This window comes from Cynoglossus semilaevis, chromosome 2 (assembly GCF_000523025.1).
Source record: "Cynoglossus semilaevis isolate Cse_v1.0 chromosome 2, Cse_v1.0, whole genome shotgun sequence".
In the NCBI taxonomy this organism is placed as follows: domain Eukaryota; kingdom Metazoa; phylum Chordata; class Actinopteri; order Pleuronectiformes; family Cynoglossidae; genus Cynoglossus; species Cynoglossus semilaevis.
In genome coordinates, this window is record NC_024308.1 from 10,128,704 (window position 1) to 10,140,355 (window position 11,652).

General features: G+C 41.1%; 1 protein-coding gene across 3 annotated transcripts in view; it reads left to right on the forward strand.

Annotated features, from left to right (window-relative positions):
* cpamd8 (C3 and PZP like alpha-2-macroglobulin domain containing 8) overlaps window positions 1–11,652 on the forward strand; it is a 38,030-nt gene that overhangs the window by 10,283 nt on the left and 16,095 nt on the right. For all 3 annotated transcript variants that reach the window (XM_008336829.3, XM_025053745.1, XM_025053749.1), the window contains 13 exons: window positions 75–236; window positions 343–485; window positions 1,479–1,541; window positions 2,342–2,573; window positions 3,984–4,137; window positions 5,576–5,703; window positions 5,808–5,859; window positions 6,323–6,621; window positions 7,430–7,498; window positions 7,569–7,725; window positions 7,840–8,016; window positions 8,896–8,977; window positions 11,516–11,639. In XM_008336829.3, the coding sequence (XP_008335051.1) occupies window positions 75–236; window positions 343–485; window positions 1,479–1,541; window positions 2,342–2,573; window positions 3,984–4,137; window positions 5,576–5,703; window positions 5,808–5,859; window positions 6,323–6,621; window positions 7,430–7,498; window positions 7,569–7,725; window positions 7,840–8,016; window positions 8,896–8,977; window positions 11,516–11,639 (1,842 nt within the window). The remainder of the gene's footprint in view (window positions 1–74; window positions 237–342; window positions 486–1,478; window positions 1,542–2,341; window positions 2,574–3,983; window positions 4,138–5,575; window positions 5,704–5,807; window positions 5,860–6,322; window positions 6,622–7,429; window positions 7,499–7,568; window positions 7,726–7,839; window positions 8,017–8,895; window positions 8,978–11,515; window positions 11,640–11,652) is intronic.

The window sequence follows — 11,652 nt, forward strand, 5'->3', positions numbered from 1 at the left end:
GGAACTGTGTGTGGATCATCTATCGACGGTACGTGACCGTGTTCTTGCGTTTCCCTCCTTCGTGTACCCCGCAGGTCTTTAAGGAGCTGTCAGATTTTGATGTGTCCGACGCCTTTGGCGTACCCAAAGATGACGGACACTTCTGGTGGCCAGGGCTGTCGTCAAGGAGACGCAGACGCTCCTCTGTGTTCCCCTGGCACTGGGACATCACCAAAGACGCCCGCTTTGCTTTCACGGTATGAACCAACACAAGAATGTCCCAGAGTTAGAAAATAACAGTTATCGTAGTGTGTGTGTGTGTGTGTGTGTGTGTGTGTTTATTGCAACTTGTGTTTGACACAGGAAACAGGTCTGGTGGTGATGACAGATATGGTGAGTTTAAACCATCGGCAGAGCGGAGGAATGTACACTGATGAGGCAGTTCCTGCGTTTCAGCCACACACCTCAACATTAGTGACTGCTACACACTCACGCCCGACACTGAGGTAAAGAGAGAGTCTGAGACCAAACAACAAGAGTCTTCATCCTTTGACTATAAATAAATAAGAGATCATTCACAACCTGTTGATCAGAGCTGCTCACCTTCTGTCTAATCTGATTTTTTTTTCCAGTAGAAAGAAACGTCTTTTTAACAACAATTGTTCTTAGTTTCTCGCTGTAGCTTCTCTTTGTTTTACATCAACATCGATTTTGTTGAAGTTTGATCTTATTTTTAGGTTAAAAGACAATAAAATAAAACAGATTAAGCACTAACCAGCAGGAAATAGTGATGGAGTTTGTTCTTTACAATCAGGCCATGTTTTATCATCTATTTTCCTACAAATGGGATCTAAATGAATGTTGAAGAACACCTAAAAGTTCCATTAACAATGGTAGTTATCAAAACCTTAATTCCAATTGACTTTTAAATATATGATATCACCACACGTTTTTGGTTTCCTGTCTTTTGAAACAACTAAATGGACTAAAATGCCTGAAGGATTCTCTGCTTTACTGAATTTCAGTATAATGTATTTTGTCCTTTTCCCAAGAATCTGTTTATCTTCCCACAATGGGTGGGTGGCTAAATTATTGATAAACATTTACTGAGATCTCTGGCTGGACCACACACACCTCACATGACATCATGTCATATGGGCATGAACCTTTGTAACAGCTCTGAGTTCAATACCAAGCCCATGACGAGGCCGTGATTACGGCGTTTAAAAAATTAGGTATATGAATTTCAGATTCATCATCACGATTATCGCGCAACAATGAGCAAAGGAGAAAATGAAAAGTAACTATAGTTTGTTTTCCTATTAGGTCAATGTTCCCGAATGTCACAAAGGCCTCATTGAAGTGATGAACGTTAAATACATGACGTGACTCTTGAATGTCATTGTGGAATTCAGAATAATACATTGTCCAATTATGGTGTTGTTTTATTGTGAGCAGCTGAAGCCTGTTATTGATGTCAGCCTGTGACTCTGTTGCAGAGCAGAGAAGCGGAGGCGCACATTTTTCCCAGAGACTTGGGTGTGGCACTGCCTCAACATCAGGTATTTAAGTCCTAGTATAAACACTTCACTGGTGTGGATGTCTGTTATAAGCCTATGGCTGGGTACTGGCCTCAGATGTCTGAAAATTAAAAAAAAAAACAACAACGTTTAGCATCTAACAAACATGTGAAATACGTTTAGATTTGAAATAAATGCAGTACAAAAATAATCAATAAAATCAAGAGAATGTTGGATTAAGATGTGAGAGAGAATGGAGTTATTAGGGATGTTCCGTCATCGGACATCATCCAAATGTCCTCCCTCTGGGTGTGAATGTCTCTATTCTAATACGAGACAGTCCTGGAACAGATTCAAACTCTTTTACAGCTCCTTCCATTTATTTTTAGCCAATAAAAACCAGTTGTCCATAGATTTCCATATGTTTGATTTTTTTTTTTTGGACAGGACCTCCGCTGTGTCCTAATTTCCCCGTGAAATCCAAAGCTCAGATTTCCTTAAAAGTCTATTAAAGTGGATTTTGGGCAACTTTAATCAAAGGAAGGGCGTACATGCAGGCTGTGGCTTTATATGCTCTGTGACTGTTTGCCAACACCAATATCATATGTTTTGCCAGTAATGATCTCAGTTGATTCATTCATAGAAACAGCACCTGACTGTCACTCATAGCTCACCGTAGTAGAGTGTTTGCTGTAGTTGCTCTGGTGCAGCTGAGGCTGTTGACACAGGTGTTAGGTTAAAGTAACCATCACCAGCATATCCTCCTTTTAAATTGGTTCAAGGATATAAAGTAGTATTTTGTTTTTCTTCCTCATTCGTGTCTGAACGTGTGTCACTGACAGCTCTGAATCTGGAGAAGCCGAGCTGCGATTGGACGTGCCAGATTCAATTACCACATGGGTAACGGAAGCCATCAGTCTGTCTGGGAGTAAAGGGCTCGGCCTGGCCGACAGAGCAGAGCTGCGGACCTTCAAACCCTTCTTTGTGGACTTCACGCTGCCGTACAGTTTAATCAGAGGAGAACAGACCAAGGTTCCTCTGACGGTCTACAACTACCTGCCAACGTGTGCTGAGGTGAGACCACAACACACACACACACACACACACGGAGGACATTAACATGTTCCTGTGCAGCAAACACCAGTTAGAAGCAGGTTCCATTAAGGGATGACACACGACCTCCAATGACAAAATACAAAGACTTATATCTCTGACTCAGGAGGATAACGGCCCATTAGGTACAGCTGCTTATTTCATACAACAACAGTGAAGGAGATCAATCACTTGTATGTGTGGACATGATCCAGTCAACCATCACGTCTCATTTCTTCATATCTCATCCTATATCTCTAACATCTCATCTCATATCTTACACTCGTTTTTCATTCGGAGTATTTATATGGTGACAAATGATAATTTAGTTCTCATAACCTGCCAAAGAGTCTGAATCATTTAAAATGCATTTCTTTTAGCTCCAGCATCTCTTCAAAGTCAGGTCTTTGTTGACAAGGTTCATTCTTTGAGAATAGTGTAGTTGATGTAACTGTAATCCCAGAGTACCCAGCCCTATCTTCATGGCTTTTGTTTATTAGAAAAAACTCAAGTACTCAGAAAAAAACAGCCCCATTTGAAATAAAACACTGTTGTTTACCCAAATGTAATCCATTATAATAAAAATTAGATTACAAAACTGCCTGGTCCTGCAGACTGGAAACAGATCGTTTAAAATCGCTGTAAAGTAAATCTAAATTCAAAGACAGACATGGATTTACCACCGTGCCTGAAATCCCCAGTGCCTCGCTGTCTATTTCCTGTTAAAACGGTTTGTAGTTCACAAAATTGGCTTCACGTTCTATTGACCATGACCTGAACGTAGTGATTAGGACCATAAACCCTTCAGGAATATTTTTACTGATGTTTTCCGTGGACAGAGAAGCCTTTCTAGTCTATCTTCACTCACTCTGTGAAACCACCTCATCTTTTCTTTAGTGTCCATCACACACACACACACACACACACACACGGATGACATCATGATGACTGCAGAGGGGCTTGTTAAATGGCTGTTGCATGCACTGCTATGATGTCATGTCAAGGATTATGCAAACGTGAATCGCCCCTCTTTTGAAGTCCGACCCAGCAACACGTGAAATATTTTCCGCTCCTTTATTTACGACCTGTGGTGTGAGCGTAACTGTTAAAATTCCTTTGCATTACATTACTTTTCTGTGGATGAGTGGAGCCCGATCCTCCAGGGAGCTGGAGGAGCATGAGTCAGTCAATATGGAAAATTCACAATGTGATTTAAGGAATTCCTCCTCGCTCTCGGAGCTTTGAGGGAAACACGCTAGATGAGGGAGAGGCATGTGTTGCAAAAGTGATGTCACTGTGAGGAGTGTCAGAGGTGATCGACTGCTTCTGACTCCTCTTTCTTCTTCTTCCTACCTCGTCTCCTCCGTTATCCTCTTGACTCCATTCCCACAGGTTCATGTTAAAGTATCGGTACCGAAGGGCATCAAATTTGTCGGCCACCCCGGACGACACCATGTCACCAGGAAGAAGTGTGTTGCCCCTGGAGAGGCCACGCCCACGTCAATCGTGCTGTCCTTCACTGAGCTGGGCTCTGCTAACATCACAGGTACCGACGTGTCAGGAAGCTAACGGTTGACTACTACAGGAAGCTAATGGTTTTGGTGTTGACTATTAACTTCCTTTGACACAGTTTAACTTAATACTTTGTTCCTGATCTACATACATTCCATTCATTTAAAAAAGTTGTGCACACAAATGAAAATATCAACTCTTATTTTTGCACAGATAACAAAGAACATTAAAGCTGTATATATTAGTAACTGACAGCATTTTATGACAGTTGTACGGTCAACTATAATATTACTACATTATAATTGATATATTTTGCTAAAGATTTTTTGATTTTGATAGAAAAATGCACAGCCGTGTTGAATCGAGGCCGGTCAGTGTCTTATTAGCTCTCGAGGATTTTAAGTTATAACAACTGGCTCACATTGATCATTGATTAATAGTTTGATTGATTTGTGAAATTGATTTATCATGACATATTTGTATTATCATCCCAGTTAAATTGAAATGAAGGTCCTTTAACCTTAAATTCCTCATTGACGTGTTTGTAAAATGGAGATCCAGGAAAATAAATGACGTGTTTGTAAAATGGAGATCCAGGTAAATAAAAAAAATAAAAAATTAAGGTTAGGTTATTTAATTATCGTAAATGTTTTTTTTTAGGTCACTTCATTAGGATTTTTTACTACCTTCAAAACTGCAACACTACAACATCAGTCTAAGTAGCCGTCAGGGTTAATCTGTTTTAAACTCAATACTAACTACAGATGAATAGTATTTGTTAGTAATAATACAGTTTGTTGTGGTTCCACTGCAGTTTAGAGTATTCTAAAAAAGGCGTGACGACTCGTATCAAACCTTTGGTGGTATATCACTGACCAGGCTGCAGGTCATGTGACACGTTACTTGAAAGCAGGCCTTTGGCTCAGGGAGAGTGTGCTGTGCCAAGGCGCCGAGCTGTGTGTGATCTTGTCGCCCACCCAGAGACGCAAACAGTCCCCCCTGAAACTCATGTGAGAACAAAGCAGGAGCGCAGTGGGGGAACTGTTCTGTGACAGTGGCATGTTGATGAGTTTGCAGGTCATTAGCGGTCAATGGGCCCCCCACGGCCCCACTGTGAGCTCTTTGGCCCTGTGTTTTTCCCTTTCACTACACACAAACAAAGAAATGCTATTGGCCCAGGGCAGCGTTTCCAATGTGCTGCTCAGTGAGAGAATGGCGAGTACGCTTACGGACATGTTTGTCCTGTGTGATGTATGTTACGGCCGGTGAGCGTAAATAGATGAAAACAGGTTCTGTCCGGGCCTCGACCATTCATGTCACAAGTATGTGGTTTGGTTTTCCTCGAAAAACGGAATCATTTGATAGTGATGTTTAGACCTGTACCAATGAGTGCCTTTGTCATTGAGTTTGGTTAGTTCCTATGTTCAAACAGACGTGTGATCGTGTGTTCGTGTGTTCGTGTTTCCTCTCAGCTCGGGCCATTGCTTACAGTGAACCGAGCTGCTGTTCAGATGGACTACAGTCTGGAAAAACAGCCAACGATGTGGAGGAAAGGACACCGATTGGTCTGGACTATGTTCGAAGGACAGTTCTGGTAGAGGTGAGTTAGTCTTTCAGTCCTGGGAGGTTCTAATTATTCAAACATACTAACATCCTTACATGATTCATCATGATCAATGTGTCCTCTCCTCATTCTTTTTGCAGCCAGAGGGTCTGCTGAGGGAATACACCTACAGTGTCTTCTTTTGCCCCAATGGTCAGTTTACAGACGTTGACCCGACACATTTATTTCCATGTATTTATATAGATATATTTTATAAACAATTTTAATAATGTAGCTGTCAATATACAGTACTGATATTTATTTCCTGTTTGTATAGCTGCTCGATGTGGAAGCTAGTTCAGTGATTCTCAAACTCTTTTGGTCATTTCCACTTTGAACTGGGGATTTTCAAGCCCCACCTGCCCCGTCCACCCAACAGAAATCTCGACAAATGACATATCAAATTGATTGAACTATCACCAAGTAACGGCATATTTAAAAATGAATCAAAGTCAATCATATCAAATAACACAAAGTTCAAAAAGATAAATACAACTTGAACTTTCCTCCCCAGTGGGTCCCGCCCCACATATTGAGAACCACTGAGCTAGTTGGTTATTAATTAAAACATATTTTACTATCTTGAAGTAGCTGAGTATTTTCTTTTTTTAATCAGAGAGGATCCACATATCTACTCCAAACAAGTATGAGTATCAGTATGTGAAAAAGCCGGCCAGGATGAACCAGTTCCAGGTGGCGGTGAAGACACACAACGACGCCCATTTCGCTCTGTCCGCCAGCCCTCATGACAGTGCGGAGATGTTAGAAATCGTGCTCGGAGGAAGGCAAAACACCCGCTCCTGGATCTCCATGGGGAAGATGGGTGAGCCCCTGGTCAGCGCCTCTACACCGGGAATACTCTCCTGGGACGAGTTCCGCAGCTTCTGGATCAGTTGGAAGGGAGGCGTGGTCCAGGTAAATATTCAACTCCTTGAAATGAATCAACAAGACATGATTAATGTGACATGTTCCACATAAAACATGCAGCTCCCAGGGTCAAAGATTCTAAGCTTCTGTTATGATACAGGAGAATTAACAAAAATACGATCCTGTCTCTGCTCCGATTAACAACACAGTGAATGCATGAGGCGTTCACACATCTCACCACTGATTGAACTTACTTTGACTATTAGTACATGGGAAAGTGCTGCTCCGTTTAAATGACAGCAAATGTGCTGTAACTTTCTGTTCAGTTGGCTGTGGTAACTATGCAGAAAGTTTCATTTTATTTAGCTTTTATTTTGAAATATGACTTTTATTAACTGTATTGTAACATGTTTCAATGGGGTCACCTTTTGTGAGGTCATACAGACAGGGACACTCACTGAGGACACACTGGACACTGTAATCTGTACCATCACCAAAGGCAGCAATTAAAAACCCGCCAAAAGTTCTATAGACTTGACTGGCTTTCATAGAGATAATAGCATTTTGGAGGGAATGATCAAAAGGGCTTAGATGATCTTTGGCTGAGTGTTACTAACGAGTTATTAACTCTGGCACCAGATGAATCGTGTTCATTACGGCTCGGCTCGTATATTTGTGTTTGTGACTGTGCGAAAGGTTAAGTGAAACACACTGAAGGAAATGACACTGGATTAATTGTTGTTTTATGTTGTTAATCAGTTGTTTCTTCATCTGTTCATATTGGTATATTTGTTGTAACAGTTGGAATAATCCTCGGTTTTCTTCTCACCACAAATCTGTGTTTGTCTTCTCTAAGGTGGGACACGGTCTACATCCGTCTAATGAGTCAGTGATTCTCCAGTGGCCAGGACAGTTCCATGGACAGGTTTGACATTGTTGGTATTTGGATGGTTTTTCAGGAGTTCTTCTTCAATAACCACAGTTTGTGTTTCCAGGTGCGACACATAGGCTTCTCAACAGGCTGGGGCTCAGTAGGAGAATTTAAGATCTGGAAGAAGGAGGACTCAGACGAGAACCACAATGAAGCCTTTACACTTGGCGTCCCCCACAACATGGTGCCTGGATCTGAGAGGGCCACTGCATATATGATCGGTACTGTAGTACTTCTGTATGGCAAAGATCTTAGCGTTGTGTCCAGACCGGTTAGGTTTGGCTTTTATCTTTAAGTACCTTATATGTGTGTGTGTACATGTGCTCCAATATCAGGGGATGTGATGGGGCCAACTCTAAACAACTTGGACAAACTCTTGAGGCTTCCATTTGGATGTGGAGAGCAGAACATGATCCACTTTGCTCCAAATGTTTTTGTCCTCAAGTACCTACAGAAGACGCGGCAGCTGAGCGCTGAGGTGGAGAATGAAGCCACCGACTATCTTCTGCAAGGTGAAAAATACTTTCACCTAACAACAGTCAAGTATATGTTGAATTAATGTGTTAACTAATTAATTTAACTTGTCAATTTAATACACAGGCGATACACATGTTGTTATTTGCACACACTGCGGGGAAAGTTTTTTTAGTTTTTCACCAAAGCACTTAGGGCTTTAAATACCATCTCAACAACCAGGGATCATTTGGATTGATGGTCACAAATAAAAACAGGAGGGAAACACATAGATCTACCTGCTGGTATTTGTTTTTTCTGTTTCATTAATATACAGAGATGACGTTTTTATTTTAATCACATTTAGGAATGTTAATTTCTTTCAATTTAGCATGATTGATGACAATTAATAATTAATAATAAAATAATATTAATCAACAGCTGTCCTGAAGTTACAACTTTTAATCCTTACTTTTAATCCTTTGACTGAATAATAATAATAATAATAATAATAATAATAATTATTATTATTATTATTATTGTTGTTGTTGTTGTTATTGTTATTACTAAAATAATAAATATTATTATTATTATTGTGAATTGTCTATATTCCATTTGCCGTACCATCATTTATAAATATTTTCCTGCAGCTCTTCCCTCAGGCCTTTTTTTTCTGTCAGTAAAGTAGTTAAGAGTGTATAATCACAGTGACGTGTGCAACAACCACAAGGACATGTCCAAGCAGCCTTGGTATTTCTATCCATATTCCTTCAGTGAATGCAGCCTCCTCTGTTCCAAGGCCTGATAGTTCATATTATAGCTGTAGCCCAGGTCTATAAAGCTTCTTCCATTGACTGATTATGTATAAATTCTGTGTTGACTCCAAGTGTTCTTCCATCACCTCCATCTGACATTTGTTAAATTTACTGTGTCTTCAGGCTACCAGAGACAGCTGACCTACAAACGGCAGGATGGATCCTACAGTGCCTTTGGAGAACGGGATTCCTCTGGCAGTATGTGGTAAGTCACTGCAGGGCGGTGGTAGCTACAGTAACAGCAGCTGTGTTCTCAGGTCTGCACAGAGATGTAGATTACAGACTGGAGTAATGAAGGTCCTTATCAATACTTCAGTTTACTCTGCTGAAAATAATCTATTTCTGTTGCTCTGTTTGAATAACTGTTAGCGCTTGTTTCGTGTTTACGCTCTCGTAGGGTAGACTCCGAGGCAGAACCATCTCATAATATTTACAGAACTTAAATCGGTGCCCGGAATTAGGCGCTGCGCTGCTTGCATTATGAGGCCCATGTGCACCGTACATACCTGAGGTTTATTTATGTCCGGAGGTAGGTATTATAATATTTAATGGAGTTTACACTGTGGAGCAGCTGGTTATATAAACGACCAGAAATCATAAACAAACTGCATAATTGGATCATCTGAGGTAGCCAGAGCTGTCAGGATTTATTTGCACTTAATCACGGCTCATATCCGCTGCACTGACTGGACCCACGCTGCTCTGGATCCACGAAGAAAACTTAAATGCCTGGGTGGGAGAGGCTCTTTTTGTTTGTGTGGAGTCACTTCAGCAAACGGTCGTCCACGGTTGACATGGCGCTCGGTCCTAATGACTCACTCCCTCTGTGTCAGTGGTAACATTAAACTGCCTCAGAAACCTTCAACTCTTCCCCTGATGACGTTCAGAGGATATGAGGATATAACAAGCAATGATGTGGAGTTTTCTTTACCGCCCCTGGGAAAACAAGTTTGCGTTGTGGGCACAAACACAGATGGTGAACCTCCTGTACGCCTGCATCAGACTCGTTATGAATCAGTCGTCAGCATGTGAGCGTCCAAAATAAGCGCTGCTTTTGATTTGGTTTCACGGGTTCACGAGAAGGTAAGTGCACATACTGTACTGTCTGCTCTGACGTACCTGTAACACAGCCTTCACTTTACTGGGATGAAAGATGAAGAAGAAAGTTGTGGCTCGCAACACTGGGAAGAAGGATCGTCTTTTGACAGGGAAGAAAAAATTACTGATACAAATATTATTTTTCTACATTCCATTTTTCTATGATGTAAAAACACCACACACAATGTTAATCGAGTGTATTCTTTCAATTCTAAAAGACATTTTTGATGTGAAAATGGGGTCACAGGTCAACTAAGATTGGAAAACATGAAGTACAAAGTACAGATCGCTAGTTAAAGAGAACAGTGACAGTATGTTGTTTTGCTTTGTAAAAGACAGCTGACATTTTAGTACACGTTGTTTAAAAATGTCCAACCTTCTGTTCCACAGTGTGTGACAGTCATTGTTAAACACAGTAGGAATCTGCAGACGCTGCAGAATCATATCAATCCATCGATTGACAAGAGTTGAATAGAATTCCTTTTTTGTGTTAAGTTGACCGTCTGTGTTGAAGAGTTGAATCTACATACAATGAGACACTAGTAAGAAGTATCACTGATATGTAATACCCTGTTATTGTACTGCGGTTTTTTTATGTTTATCAAAAAATGTGCTGTCTAGAAATTAATTTGAATGTGAATGTAGGATTAGACTTGACCTCTTGACCTTTCAGAATAGATAGTCTTTATTGTCATTGTAACACGGGGTAAAACGACATTTTTATTTATCACACATTTTTAACACCCCTCCAATAATCATCATCTTGCAAAGATATTGCCAATAACAAACTTGGACCTGGAGATTGCATCATTGTATCTTAGTAGTGGAGGATTTGTTTTTACTAAAGCCTCAGTCCCAGTCTGTACTGTACATGTTGAGGCTGGTACGGCATTTACAGTATGTCTGCTCCCAGATATATCTGACAACAATAACAGTGTGATTTGACTTTGCATTATAAAAACAAACCTGAGGATTTATACTTAATAACTTTGCTCTTAAGACTCTAGGATCCAGGTCGTAGGCAGGGCACGTGCGGTATTTTCTCCATCAGGGTGAAGTTTTTTCACTGGTCACCGCTGGGCTTTTCAAAATTATATTTTATTTTTCTCATCTGAGTGGCACTAAGAAATGAGCACATGATTTATTTGTATATTTCTTCATATTCATCATGTCTTCCATCTCTGTTGTAAACAGCTTTTATTTGGTGAGTAAGCCGTGAGTCAGGGCTGCTGTGTTGGAATGTTTTGTACCGGGAGGTGTGTTGTTATGGAGGAGTGTGTGTTCATTAGCTCAGCCGTGTCCCCCTGAGCTGACCTTGGTTCTCCACGGAGTCACAGTGCTGCTACCAGGGCCCTCTGAAACCACAGCTCATAAACAGCCACGCGTACTCCCAGGCTGCTCACAGTCACAGCGTTTCCCTGAGATCTGTGTGTATGGGAAACTGATGCAGGTGCAGAAACATACAACATTAGCCTTTCCCATTCTGAGGAGCCCAGCTGGGTCTTCCTGTCACGGCGACTGCGCTCTGCTGTTCACATCTGTCCCACTCTTTACATCCTGGTATTTAATCAGATATGTCTTCACATATTGGCAACCTAGACAATCACATGACAGTCCTTCAATGTTTTCCCCTCCTTTCCTCCAGGTTGACAGCGTTTGTCTTGAAGTCCTTTGCTCAGTCTCGAGGTTTTATCTTCATCGATCCTGAGGAGCTTCGAGAGGCCAAGTCCTGGCTCATCAAACATCAACGGAGTGACGGCTCTTTACCTGCGATGGGGACCA